The 15,273-nt window shown below is 34.5% G+C and overlaps 1 protein-coding gene across 1 annotated transcript; it reads right to left on the minus strand.

The window, feature by feature from the left end:
• Positions 1–7,196: 7,196 nt before the first annotated feature.
• On the minus strand, positions 7,197–7,817 carry LOC132305497 (dof zinc finger protein DOF3.1-like). The gene has a single exon (XM_059803133.1). The coding sequence runs from the start codon at positions 7,815–7,817 to the stop codon at positions 7,197–7,199; it is 621 nt and encodes a 206-aa protein (XP_059659116.1).
• Between the last annotated feature and the right edge of the window lie 7,456 nt (positions 7,818–15,273).

Genomic DNA, 15,273 nt, shown 5'->3' on the forward strand with positions numbered 1-15,273 from the left:
TACTTTAATTAGTTAATTGAGTCTTTTAGTTAATTCACGGTTTTGTTATTTTGTTTATCTTAGATTAGGGTTTTAGGATTTAACGTTGGCCGACTTATAGTTAGGGTTGGAATAGGGTTTTGGTTAATTGAAACCTATAAATACACACGCTTACTGGGGTTTAGGGTTTTATAAAAAAAAAACATAAGCTTAAGTCTATAAAACAAAGAAAAATAAAGAGTGAACGAGGGGGATTAGCAAGGCAGAGCAAGGGAAAACTCATAGATGTGGAATTAGAGTTTCAAATCTGAGACTTAAAGGCAAGTCTCTGTTCTTCTCTTTCCCATGAATCTGTGTTCTGTACATGCTTAGGTAGACTCCAGGAATTAAATTTTTGTTTACATCATTTATGCATGTTAAATCAGTTTCTAGCATCATCGAATTAAGTCTGTTGCTCAGTTGTTACAAGGGCAATGTATATATGGTTGTTGTTTGCTTTAAACATTGATGTGTAACTAAATTCTTAGCTGTAAGATTCTGTCTTGTGATCAATCTGGGATGAGGATGGAACCTTAAAACATGTAATAAAACTGAATTCAAAGACTGGAAACCACTGGAGTCAGAGAAGACAATAGAAGAACAGACGATATCCTTGAAGTGGAGAAGGCTCTCCTTAAAGTGGAGAAGGCTCTTCTTGAAGTGGAGAAGGCTCTCCTTGAATAGAGAAGGTTCTCTGAGTTTCAGAGCCTTCTCTTTCTCTTGGTATTACGTAAAACTGAGTTTTTATACTCTGTTTGGCCGAGACTGAGGTTTCTAAAACTGTTTAAAGGTTTCTTGGTGATTTAATACATTGCTTAAGACATATAAAAAACTTGAGAAACAAGCTTACATTTAGGAATTTAGGACAGAATTAACATAAGTTTGAACAAAGGTCTGTATGTGGAAGATTGAGCAACTAACTTGTATTGCAGATTGTTTGGAGGAGATTTGATGCCTTTGCATGATCTTAAGTTTTGAATCATGTTTTGTAGCTGAGTTATAAGCATTATGTTATTTAATTATATATATACTTAGTTGGGATTAAATGATAATTAAATCTGTTATATATCTTATCTGTTACGACACTGTTTGGGGGAGATTTGATGCCTTTGCATGTTCTTAGGTTTTGAATCATGTTTTGCAACTCTGTTATAGGCATGTTGTTATTCAATAATGTGTATGCTTAGTTGGAATAAACTGATGCTTAAATCTGTACATAAATGCACCAATTATGGTACTGTTTGGAGAAGCAAATTGCATAAACGTGTTTTATCAATTTAATGGACTGAAACTTGAATTCTGAATCTTTCAGTGGAGGCATGGTTTAGTTACACCCATGTTAAACTATACGTACGCTTATTTTGGAATGTGGTTGATAGATAATTATACTATTTTTGTCAACTATGTTAACTGGAGGATAGTATGCACCGGTATGGGACGGTGGCATACCAGATATAGATTGGTTCAGACACTAAGCCTACCTAATCTAGATTAAGGTTCGGATTAACAATAAAAGTTAAGTCCGACTTCTGTTAGTGTCAGGTCAGTAAATAACTGAATGACATAATTGGATTTCTGGGATGAATTGTTATACAGATATCAAGCCACTATATCAGATGGATGATATTCTGTATTAGGAGGACACGGACTTTATATATTTATGTTATGAAGCCATGGTATGAGCTTGTGTGATACCCCCTAATTTCGAAACACGGGTTGATCAAGTCCGCGCACAAAATTAGGGGATATCAAAACAATTAAAGTATTTAAACAAGCACAGAATACAAAAAGAAATAAAAAGAATAAATAATACGCTGAAGAAAAACTAATAAATAATAATTTCCATTAATTAATAGCTCTCCAACAATTACAACTCGGGAATCCCATAACCCAAGGACCCCTTAAAACATTATCTAATAATCCAGTACTACTTAAAAGTACACAAGATGAATAGATGAATAACAGTCTCACAGCTGCGGATCCTCAATCTCGAGATTGGAACTTCTAATAACTTGAAAAATAAATCGTGGGTTAAACCCTATGAGCAAGTTCTCTCTACCAAACTTCTGAAAACCAATAAGTAGAACATCTCTGATCAAAATCCAACCTAATAAAGAATTTAACTTTAATAAAGCATGATATGCATATATATAAACAATTATATATACTATACTAATCACATCCACTAATAGATTTATTAAATTTCCAAACCTATTAAACAATGATTAAAATAATAATCATACCTAGACCAATCCACCATTTCTTTTAAAAAGAAACTCCTTTAACCTGAATTCCATCATAATCAGTTATTTAATCATTTAAACAATAAATTATAATAAAAGAAATACTTTATTTAATCCCAACCCGATAATGATTTTAATTATTTAAATCACATATCCAAAATCCAAGCTTTGACAAATCATCTATGTCTTCCCCAATATTATTTTATTAATATAAAATAATACACTAACCAGTAAGTACTAAACTATTCTCATTTAAGAATATCTAATCCTAATCCAATCTATACGTACAACAACCATAGATGATATTTTAATCATCTAACACATAGTAATGTAATTACACTTTGGCAAATCAACCATATCATTACAAATATTTTTATTTATATATTGACAATTCAACCATGCCTCCACAAGTATATTTATTTATACATTGACAATTCAACCATGACTCCGTGTATGTATATTTATACATTGGCAATTCAACCATGCCTCTACAAACATATATATTTATATTTTTAAACTAGCAACTCATCCATACTTCCTATGTATCTATTTTATTCATACGAATACTTAGACATTATATTTACATCGATGGCAACTTATTCATGCCTACAATTCAACCATGTACCAACTTTAAACTCAACGATAGCTAATCCATACATAAACATCTCTTGTAGATTATAAGCATATCACAAATTTACTAACCAGCCTATCCAGATATATCAAATAAGAATAGTAATAATAATCGTCTCAAATAATATATACACATATATTATTCAATATGTATATCTGTATATAATACATTCCTTAATAATATTTGATTATTTAAAATCATATATACATATATATAAGTAAATATATATGTATACACCTCATTCTATACGAATCATAACTTAAATCAACCATATATATCCACATCTATAACTATATATATATATATACACATCTCCTTCCATGGCAAAATATTTAATTAATTATATTTACGCCAATTAAATGGTACTAAATATCTTAGCAACACTGTAAGGCTTTCAGAACACCAATAACACGCCCTTTAATGGTTAATTTCAACCCCAACAAGCTTAAAATAAATTCTGAATAATCACCGGACACCACAGAACCTCACCAGAACCCCAAACACTTCCTCACGCGCCCTCATGCGCCACCAAATGCTCCCACACTCTCTGCACGTGCTTCCACGCGCCATCATTCACTAGCAGGCGCGTTCACGCGCCTGCAAGCAAGTTTTCCAAATATATGTTTATAATATTTATTTGTAATGACCCACTCTACTACATGGTATGATATTGTTCACTTTGGGCCCAAACGCGAACGGTTTTGTTATTGGGATTCACCTCAAAAGACCATATACCAATTGTAGTGTATACAACTTTCATATTGTCTGTTTTGGGCCCGCCCGAGCCTGCACGGTTTTGTTTTGGGCATGGAAAGGGGAAATGCTATATATATAGGATTTATACATTCCAATTGGTATGAAACCGTTCAGGGTAAAACTTAAGAACAAAATCGTGTGGGCTCAGGCACAAAGCAGACAATATCATACTATGTGGTGGAGTGGGTCGTTACAAATGGTATCAGAGCCTGACCAACCAGAAGTGTGCTAACGGGGACATCGGGCCTCTTACGGGGGTGGATTGTGGCGACCGTGTGGGCGGGTGCAAGAGGCATTGACATGCTACCACACTAGGCAAGTTGTAGGTGCACAATCCCACATCAATTGGGTATGGAAAATAGGAAATGTTATATATGTATGATTTGTACACTCCAATTAGTATGGGGCATTTTGGGGTAAAACCCAAGAGCAAAGCCGTGCAAGCTAGAGTCTAGAACGGATAATATCATACCATGTATTGAAGTGGGTCGTTATAAATGGTATCAGAGCCTAACCCTGCCGAAAGTGTGGCCAACCGGGACGTTAGGCCCCATAAAGAGGGGTGATTGTGGCGACTTTGTGGGTGAGTATGCCGATGGCGAGTGCAAAAGGCATTGGCAAGCTACCATACGTATGGGTGTGGAAATGGGAAGTGCTATATATGTAAAAGGTGATATCTCTAATTGGTATAAGACATATTAGGATAAAACTGAAAAACAAAATTGTACGGGTTCAGGCTAGCGAACAATATCATACTATGTGGTGAAATATAAGTTTTACATTTCAAATTCAAATTCGTAGATTTCAAGTCCATTGAATTTAAAATGTAATCTTCCCTTTGGTCAGAAAAAGTGATTAGACCACATGTGGGCTTGAAGTGTGAAATTGAATGCCTTGTATCTTTGCCACTATAGTGTTTTCCTTTCTCGAAGAGGAGATTAACTTATTTTTATATATTTGCATAAAAACTACTTTATATATTATAAATTTACAAGATGAGAAGCATCGATGACTCAGATTCCTTACTTAGAAGAAGAATTTTTTTTTTGTTTGTTTTTTTGTTTTTTTTTTGTATTGATGCAAAATTCCACACGATTTAAATTCAAGGACCTTTCTTGTTAGAGAAGTGAAGTGATGATGGGTGTGGTACGAGTCAGGTGCACTATAACAGTCCCAGGCCGGTCAAGTTAGTACTTGAGCCATTATAAGTCAAAAGAAGACTTTGTATTTAATTTTTGGCATACTTGTTTAGGTTGACCAACAACTCCTTTTATAAAAGCATTAACTTCATAAAACTGATTCATTTTCCTTGCCCGTCATAAATTGGAAGAGTTATGGAAGAGGCTGGTAGTAGTTATTACTACCTCATTGAGTTTATATACCTTTTAAATTTCCGTGTCACTTGGACTTCTTAACCGATCGAATATCCTATATCATTTATATATTTGTATAAAGGTTGAAGCCTTCCTCACATTAAATCCATTTTTTTTCTCACAAGTGTTTCGTTTAATTCTGATAGAGTGAGGGAGGGAAAAATCCGCATGCGATTGTTGAACTTTAAACGTGGTTCTATCATAAACTATGGTCCCTATTAAAAAAAAAAAAATTGGGTGCTTCATATCACGTTAGCTTCGTTGTTATTTTTTCAGTTACGTAAAAGAGAAGTTTAACTGATAATTGTTCTCTTAAAAACATTACTCAATATAGAATTGTGCAGTTGTACAATTCCACGGAATCTCCTATGCTTACGATATTTGTAACTTGAAAAAAAAAAAAAAAAAAAAAAAAAAAAAAAAAAAAAGAAGCCTTGAAGACTGAACTCCATTTCTCATTATTGAAGGATATTATTATGGAAGATTCTGATCGTTCCAACTGAGTCTAATCGCACTTGTCGAAGCGGTGAAGACTGAGGACTTGAGGTGCTGGAAAAGTTTGACTAGTTGCACTTAAGTCCTACTGGTTGCGGTTGCCTGACTAATTGCACTTTTCCAAAGGGCCTATACTTAATGGAGGAAATTGTTTCTCATTCCAATTCTTCTATTTTAAAGTTAGAGATTGTTTTGGTAATTCTTGGTAGGCAAGTTATGAGAATTGTTGTCCAATAAGGACTTAGTAATCGAAGAGTCTATAAATAGAGGTGGACTTGAATGGAGAAGATAGAGAGAGTAGAAAATATGTAGGGTTTGAAAGGGTGAGCGTTACGAGGAGATGAGAGAATTTGTAAATTGTAATTCCTGAGTGTAGGGATATTGCTTCAAAGGTATGATAAGAGAGTGGGTGAGGCTTGGTATCTATAGTTGTATATTTTATTCCTTGATTCATAATAGTGAAAATACATTCTTCATGGACGTAGTCTTAGTTTCAATGGGCCGTGTAAATATTATGTTGTATGCAAATGTGTATGATTGTTATCTTCATATATATATATATATATATATATATATATATATATATATCCAATACTTGGCTAATTGTTGTTAAGAATTAAATATATCTTGCATCATACACACTGAAAGCGCTTTCAGTGTGTATGATGCAAGATATATTTAATTCTTAACAACAATTAGCCAAGTTTTGGTTGGAGGAAGTTAAACCATCCCTAACCACAAATTAGTACGAATCTCTAAGTTAATTTTTCTCAAAGCTCTTGATCTCATCCATAGTGAAACTAGAGAGAAGAGCTCATGGTTTCACTCAAAAATGGAGACCCAAATCTTATAATTGGCCATTTTATCCAAGTCTCTGTTACCTCCATTGATGAACCAGTCTTTGATCTCCCTTCACCTACTCTTTAATATTAATTTTCTCAATATTTGTTATTATGAGAAAGAGTAGTGAGAGCTATATAAAAGAAAAAACTATGTTTGCTATTATGTGAAAGAACAATCGGATCGATATAATTTTTCCAGTAAGAAAAAAACTATGTTGTTCTTTGAAAGAGTAGTCGAAGCTATATAAATTTTTAAAGAAAAAAAGTTAGTGGTCCAATCACAATTGCACAAATAATTTGTAATTACAAAGTCAAGAAAGTGAGATAATAATTTTTTTTTAAAATAAATTCAGTCAACTCTTTTATTTTCTTATTTATAATTTTATAATTAAAGATTATTTGTGTATTTTTAAACTGGTAGTCAATAGGAATGACTTGCTCACCTGTTAGTAGGAAGTCTTATCCAAAATTTTTATTTTTATTTTTATTTTTAGAGAAAACTATGTTTGCTATTACAGTAAGAGAAAGAATATTCGAAAATATATAATATTTTTTTGGGAAAAAAAAATAGCTATCGGAGAGAATCCATTTTGAAAGGGATGTGCATAGAAGTGTGTAGTGGTCCACACCCAATGATTACCATATTTGCATCGAAACATAGTATATTAAAGAGTTCGAACTCCACTACCCACAATACATTTCTCTCATTCTAGTTGATCGAAACCCTTCCACCATTACAAGTTTATATTTTACTCCACCACACACAAACAAACGGTTACAGAATCTCAGAGTTCATATCTCAAAACCTCTTCTTGATCTCATCGATGACAACCATTTCTCAAACCCTACTCTGTAATCTCCATTGATACACCTGTACTCTTTGATCTTCTTCCTTCACCACCTTCTCTTTCATCTGTACCACCCACCAATTCTGATTTCTGACCGACTCAAGGAAACCAATGCCGAGTGGTTGTTGATTGAAGGGCCGTGGTTGGCCCATAGATTGCATAGCCACCATAGATGAAAAGTACCCGCCACCAGAATAGTATGAATTGATGGCTGGATTAATCCCCGGCGGCGAAACCAAAGTACCCATTCCTTGTTGTGTCAGATTTTGGGGTACTTGTAGCTCTTGCTGTGGCGGACCTGGTGGTGGTGGTGGTTGAGATCTCGAATTATCTCCTCCGCCGCTGCTTGAGGAGGAGGCTCCTTTGGCCCGCTTCCCTTTCCGACATCCGCCTCCCACCGGTACATTCCTTAGGGTTCCTCCTCCTGACCAGTACCTCCCCCTAGAAGTCTTGCAAAAGTAGCAAGGCTGAGAGAGACTGTAATTATTATAGTAGCAAAATTTTGTGTTCGGTGTGTCACAACGAGTGCACTTTTGAGGCTGCTGCTGTGGTGGCTCCTGATGATGCGGTGGTTTTCCACCATCTGATTGAACCACCGGCGGCCTCACCATTCTCCTTTGATGTAGATCTTGCTGCTGCTAGCTCCTCCTCCATTTCTCACACCTCAAATCAATCACTCTCTCTCTATACATAGATATATTGTTTTTCGCTAGGTAGATTGATTTATTGTGTATGTTTCATGGTCGATCTCGCTTCAACATCCCATGAATTTAGCCAAACCACATAGAACAATATCGAACCTTTCATCATTGTATATTTGTTCACCACCCTATAATGCTGCTCTCTTGTGCCTTAAAAAGGCTCCTCAGATTTGATAGCTAGCTTATAAGCATAATCAGTGAATGATTGTTGTCATCCTGACAAATGTGCAAATAATATGGTAAGCAGTTCGCTCCAAAAACAAAATATGATTCGTATGCACAATCCAACAATAGTTACCTTGGTGTCTTTACTGATTATAAAAAGATTTCCAGTACTGCAGCCGTGCCCATCCATGTGTAATGGTACTTGGAGCTGCTGCATTCGTCGCGTGCATATTGGGGATCGTTTTGGTGTACATTTGGTATGCCTCTCTCCACCCAAAAGTAAGTTTTACTCTTCGGTCTATGTTTCGTTTATATATATATATAGTACATATGTTTTGCTGGTCTGCCATTACAAGGCATGGTCTCTGATCTTCTAATTTGCTGCCATGATCACAATGTACTGCCTTTCCATGTAACATTGTAGTCAGAGCACATCTTTCCATTAACAGATTAATAACAATAATATTAACAATAATGGGAATTATAACCGTTAACTATTATTGTTACTGCTATTATCATAATTTTGATACCCTTATCATTTAATTAGAAAATCAGGTTTCCTTGCCCTTACCGAACTTGAAGGATCTATACGAAAAGCTAACATTCTATGTATTATGTATTCAGAATTTATACTTGTATGTCTACTTGCTCATAAGGAGCCAGTTCATCTTGACAGAAAGGTTGCCTTTTTTTCTTTCAAATCACAGGTTAGTTATTGAAGTTCTTATATATATGTAGAAAACCTGAAATGACAGTCAGTTTAAAATTTTAGCTATGTGATGAGAACTTAATTTCAACCTATCTTCATGGTTTATCAGTATTGTAACTTTCCTTTGTCTCTCTATAGATTTATCTTCAGTCAACCGTTATATTTTTTCGCACTTTGATTACATATTGTGTTCACAGTGAAGTAGTGAACCACCTGAGGAAAGATGTATCAAGAATGCGGAATCTGCAACTAAAGGAGACTGGCTTACTGTCACAGGGGTAACACTTACCATCATAGTAATTTTGGGATTTCTTAGTTATTTTTATAAATCCTGTTTATAATTACTTGCAGTTTCAACAAAAATGGAACACTGTTAACTATGATAATTACTTGCAGTTCTCTACGTGGTTGGCTAAACTCATGGGCTGTGGAAACGAGATCGAGCACAAAGAATTTCCTATTGGTTTCATATTCAATAAATCAATCTAGCCAAAAACAATATATTTATATATAGAGGGAGATCGATTTGAGGAGTGAGAAATGGAGGAGCAGCAGGAAGATCTTCATCGACGGAGAATGATGAGGCCGCTGGTGGTTCAATCAGACGTTTGACAACCACCGCATCATCAGCAGCCACCACAGCAGCAGCCTCACAAGTGCCCTCGTTGTGACTTGCTCAACACAAAGTTTTGTTACTATAACAATTACAGTCTCCCTCAGCCTTGCTACTTTTGCAAGACTTGTAGGAGGTACTGGACTCAAGGAGGAACCCTAAGGAATGTACCGGTTGGAGGCAGATGTCGGAAAGGGAAGCGGGCCAAAGGAGCCTCCTCCTCAAGCAGCGGTGGCAGAGATAATTGGAGATCTCAACCACCACCACCACCATGTCCACCACAGCAAGAGCTACAAGTACCCCAAAATTTGACATGACAAGGAATGGGGACTTTGGTTTTGCCTCCGGGGATTAATCCAGCCATCAATTCAAACTATTCTGGTGGTGGGTACTTTTCATCTATGGTGGCTATACAATCTATGGACCAACCACGGCCCTTCAATTGGATTTTGTTATAATTGTTCTTTGTGATTCTAATAATGTTCTTCTTTAAACCTCAAACTTCTATTGGTTTCTCTAAATTGATGCTACGGTGTTTGTCATATTGTTTGCATTATATCTTTTATCATTTTCCATTATGTCATATTCTTATTCATAAATTTCTTTTTACATCATTAGAAATTTATAGAAATTAAATCGGTTGCATTAATGTTCAGGAAAATTTCAGTATGGTTCAAATAAACAAAGACTATTATTCATCAGAGTATTTTAGTAGGAAATATCTGCTAAACCAAAATATTGTGATTGTCAGATTTTACATATTATAGTGCATCATGTAAATGCTTGAGCTTGCAGGATAGGTCCTTCTTGCTTATTGGCTCGAACTACTATGCTACAAGTAATGAGGCATGATTCATGAACTATTATGTAACCTGCGGTACAGAGATACAAGAGGTATTAATTTTCTTAATGGCTGCATTATTGTATTTTGGGCTGATCTTATCACTGCATATATTGTTTTCTATCTCTGAATAAGCACTCACTACAAGGAAGAAGCCTTTTTATCGTGACCAAAAAATCTGTAAAAGATTATTCATGACGTACAAAAGCATGCTGTCTATTCAGGTGTCACGGAAACTCTTAATCTTTTACGACGACCAAATGAGGTTGTAAAAGCATAATATAAACGTTGTCAATGAATTTTGTCTACGTGTAACTTATTTATGGGAAGCTAGAACCACCATAAAAGTGGTTACTCTGCTAAAAGCAGCAAAACCCAAAGGTTTACTTAAAACATTGTAAAAGTCCAGATGAGGAAACCATTCCAAAGCAGTAGTTGTTTTGAAAAAAGATAGATACTCTAAGAGCAGAATTCTATTTCTAGAATTGACTTTAGCGATAACTGTTCTTTGTGATTCTCGTAACGTGCTTCTTCTCTTTGAACTTCGAACTTCTATTGGTTGCTCCAAATTGATGCTATGATGCTTGTCATATTGTTTGCATTATAATTTTTATCGTTTTCCATTACGTCATATTCTTGTCCATAAATTTCTTTTTACCTCATTAGAATTATATAGAAATAAAATAGGCAGCATTAATGTTCAAGAAAATTGCTGTATGCCTCAAATAGACAAAGACAGGTTTTCATCAGTAAATGCAATAGATGATACTGAGCGTAGAGATAAAAATGACATTATAAAAAAGGTATGGTATTTATTCTCTACCGGAGATTGACTAATGAACCTTCTACACTTTTCTCTGTTTTTCTAAAATTCAATTAGTGTACAGGATATGTTAGTACCGAGATCAGCAGCTTCCAAGTTTCAAATACTTGCCTAATGTTTCAAGGAAATAAACGATGCCTCCTTTTTTGTTTGTGCTTAAGGATGCTTTGACGATAATTGCAGTCTCTTTAGTGCTTCAAATTCATATGTCCTGCGATTCTGTATGATGCTGGTGGTGCACAAATTATGTGGTGCTATTTTCTGAGCTTGTTCGACTGAAAACATGCAACAGTAACTGCACAGTATGATAATGCGATCAAATTGGTGAATGTATTGCTCACAATATAAAATGTATATACATAACTGAAAATTTCATAACCTATAATTTTATGAAGTTACAGTCTTTCCCTTGTTCTACTTGAGAAGCATAGGTTTCCTATGAATTATACGTAGATTTGTTAGCTTGACAATTGTTCAGCCTTCCATTCATTGCACACTGGTTCAGTTAAGGAAAAAGTTCAATGCATTTTTTCTTCTTTATTCATTTCCTCTCTCAAGTAGTAATTATAAATATCCTATATTTACTTCCCAGTACTGCACTTTTCGTTAACTTTTTTACTCTTTATCTTTTTTTCTTTTTCTACCGTTTAAATAATATTTAGTAGGCTACTTTTTCTTTATTGCTTGGTTGCTGACAGTATTTTGTTTTGAGACATTTCTTGTTCTTTCTTAAACTGCTTCACTTATAATTATACTTTGCTCACAATTCTCTGTCCTTGCTATTTTTCTTCTGCAACAAAAATCTAAATCCACTCTTCTAGTTTAAGTCATAACATATCATTCTTGGTTGAATTTTTCGATATTGTCAGTTACTCATATTGATGTAATCTTCTATTAGTATGTACTGTTCCATTTAGATCTTGTTTATAGTATCATGTTCCCTAAAATAAATTACTTATTGTTTATGAAACCTCATTATCTAATGAAATGGCTAAGACGTGTAATTATGAACTATTTATTTATTTTTTCAATTGAATATATTTATAATTTATATAGAACATGAGACATTAAAGTTCTGGATATGGTCGGATACTAAAATAGATATATCATTTGATACACCTCCTTGTTCAACATTTTGTACCAAAAATATGTCTACTGTTGTTATGTGGAGATAATCAATTTGAGACTTGGGAATATTGTAGGCTTACCTTGAATAAAAGAGGTTGGACTAGCTATGTGGAAATGGATCCCGGAATTGTGAACTACAATTTACATATGCAAACTAACTGCCTTCTATTTTTCGAATGTGAAGAAACTGGCAGAATGTGGGCTGGAATTAATTCTAGATTTTCCGTACCTTGGCCAGATCAATAAAGTGTAATCCTAGACTGGTGTTCTTCAACTATGAAGGGTAAGAAACTTCAGTATATGGTTGGTAGTCTTTCTTTGGCAGCGACTATCTATTTTGTGACTCTAATTTAAGCAAAAATTATCAATGCCATTAGAGGCAGACTTCTGTGCCTAAAAAATATAAGAAACTCTGCACAAAATCGATGGTTTTTACAAATTGGGGATTCACTAGATGCTGGTTAAAATGCAGTTTTAGGAGGTTTTCCGTTATTGAGCCGTTTGTCTAAGCCAAACTGGTAGCAGCAGTGTGTGGACTGGCTCTGCCCTGATGCTTTGGTTCTCTAAGTTTTAAATTTAATGGCTGTTGTGGTTTCCTTTATCAGCTTTGCTGTTGTTTGTAGCAGAGGCTTGCCGTTTTGGTTTTTCTGCCAGTGATGTGTTTCTTCATATCAGCTGCTTAGGGCCTGTTTGGTAATGCTGCTGTTTTTTGTTTTTTTTTTTGGGCTGTGCTGTCATTTATGTTAAAAACGGAGCCACTACAGTGTAACTTAAAACAGACACAGGTTCCTGCAGCACCAAATTGGTGCTTTAAAAAAATAAAAAGAAGTCGCGATTTTTGCTGCCGATTCTCATTTTTTGGAAATGGCAGCGTTACCAAACAGGGCCTTATTTGTTGTCTTAGCATCTTTTTTGGGTTCTAGTTTGATACTGGTTTGGGTAGAGGCTTGTGTGTGTAGACTGCTGGCTGGTGTGGTGTTTTGGTGGTAGTTGCTCTGTCTTTGTTTGGTTATGATGACTGTTTTATGCTTGTTTGTGTTGTTGGTGTTTTTTCACTGTAGTTTGTTGGCTGCATTTTGTTTGGTTATGATGTTTGTTTCATGTGGACTTGAAATGGATGCACTTTAATCTTTGTCTCTATAGTGTTTTCCTTTGTCAAGGAGGGACAGGAACTTATTTTTATATATTTGCATAAAAGCCACTTTATCTATTCCAAATTTACAAGATGAGTAGCATTCATGACTCAGATTCCTTACTTAGAAGAAGAAAAGAAGATAAAATATTTTATATATTTTTTTCCCATAACCAAGAAAAACTCGGACGCGGCAACAGAACTTTAAAAGGTGGTTCTATCACAAACTATGGTCCTTATTTTATTTAATTTCCATTTTTTTTTTTTTTTTTTTTTTGGTTGCTTCATATCAACTTTTGTACAAATCCCTATGTTTACAATATTTGTAACAAACACATACAAAAAAATAATAATAATAAAATAATAATTAAAAAATCCAGACTTCTGAACTTCACTTCCCATAGTTGAAACCCTTGAAGCATTAATGACATATTGTGCCACAAACTAGTACAAATCTCAGAGTTCATCTCTCAAAGCTCTTGATCCCATCCATTTTAATTAATCATACCTTTTTTTATGGTTACATGTACTTGACTAGTACTCTCTTCTGTTTGCTACTTTCAGAAAAAGTAGTTGGAGTTGTATAATTTTTCTGGTAAAACTATGTTTGCTATTCTGAGAAAGAGTAGTGGAAGTAATATAAATTTTCTAGTAAGGAAAAAATATGTTTGCAACTATAAGAAAGAGTAGGAAGCGATACAACTTTGCTCGTAAGAAAAAAACTATATTTGTTATTATGAGAAAGAGTAGTCGAAGCGACATAATTTTTCTCGTAAGAGAAACACTATGTTTGCTATTATGAGACAGAGTAGTCGGAACTATACATTTTTTCTTGTAAGGGAAAAACTCAAGATCGGAGCCAGAAAATTTTCTTAGGAAGGCACGTTATACATTATAATACATTTTCAGTTTTCCAGAATAATGCATATGCATATAAATTAGTGTTTATGGGGATATATGTATAGAGAGATGGGTGGATATATCTATCTATATATATATATATATATAAAGACTAAAGAGAGATTGATATTTTTTGAAATATAGATTATAAGGAGTGGATAAAATTAGGGAAGCAGGTGCCCTCTCCGGGCATGAACTCCCTTCGTCCTTGGAAAAACACAATATTTGCTATTATGAGAGAGAGTAGTAAAAGCAATGTAATTTTTCTCGTAAAGGAAAAAAAAACTATGTTTGCTATTGAAAAAAAGTAGTGGAAATTTAAGTCACATAAAGTGAGAGTAGGAGCAAGAGAAAATTTGAGAGCGGGATCGCGAACAGGGGCTGAGCCAAGATTTGAAAGTAGGGGGCTAAAGAAAAATTTCAAACAAAGGATTTACTGGGAAAAAAAAAAAAAATTCAAAGAGAGAACGGTTTGGATTAGAAACATACAGAGCTACTTTTTCACTTTAAAATTGTGTTAAAAAAAGTAGAGTTTAATTGTCTATCTTACTTGATACCAAGTTGAGTTTTGCCGTACAATTTGAGGAAACTTTAATTGTTTATAAGTTTGAACATTCAAATTGTTTACAGGGTTATGCAGATTGAGAAAAAGAGAGTTTAAGGGAACAATGTGTTTGGGTTTGCAACCATGTGTTTGGATTGGGTTGGGCTGAATGTTTTATTATGAATGGGTTGAAGAGTAGTACATGGGCTTAGTAGTACTAATTTTTTTTTTAATTGGACCTGGGCTATAGCCCAGGTTAGCCCATTCATGGCTCCGCCCCTGGGAGCAGTAAAATTAAATCATAAATAGTAAGAATTTGAGTCAGAGCGAGCACAGAGCGTGAGAGAAGGAGTGCGTCCGGAACGTTATTAAGAAGGATTGTGTGACTTAAGTCAAAACGGTATATTTTTCATGAAAAAAAAAAATTATATTTGTTATTATGAGAAAGTGTTAACCGAAGCCATATATCTTTCCTTGTAAGAAAAAGATTTGAGTTAGGTTATAGTCAGAC

Source organism: Cornus florida, unplaced genomic scaffold (assembly GCF_030987335.1).
Source record: "Cornus florida cultivar Cherokee Brave unplaced genomic scaffold, ASM3098733v1 CherokeeBrave_3.0.0_Hap2_Chr04, whole genome shotgun sequence".
NCBI classification, from domain to species: Eukaryota; Viridiplantae; Streptophyta; class Magnoliopsida; order Cornales; family Cornaceae; genus Cornus; species Cornus florida.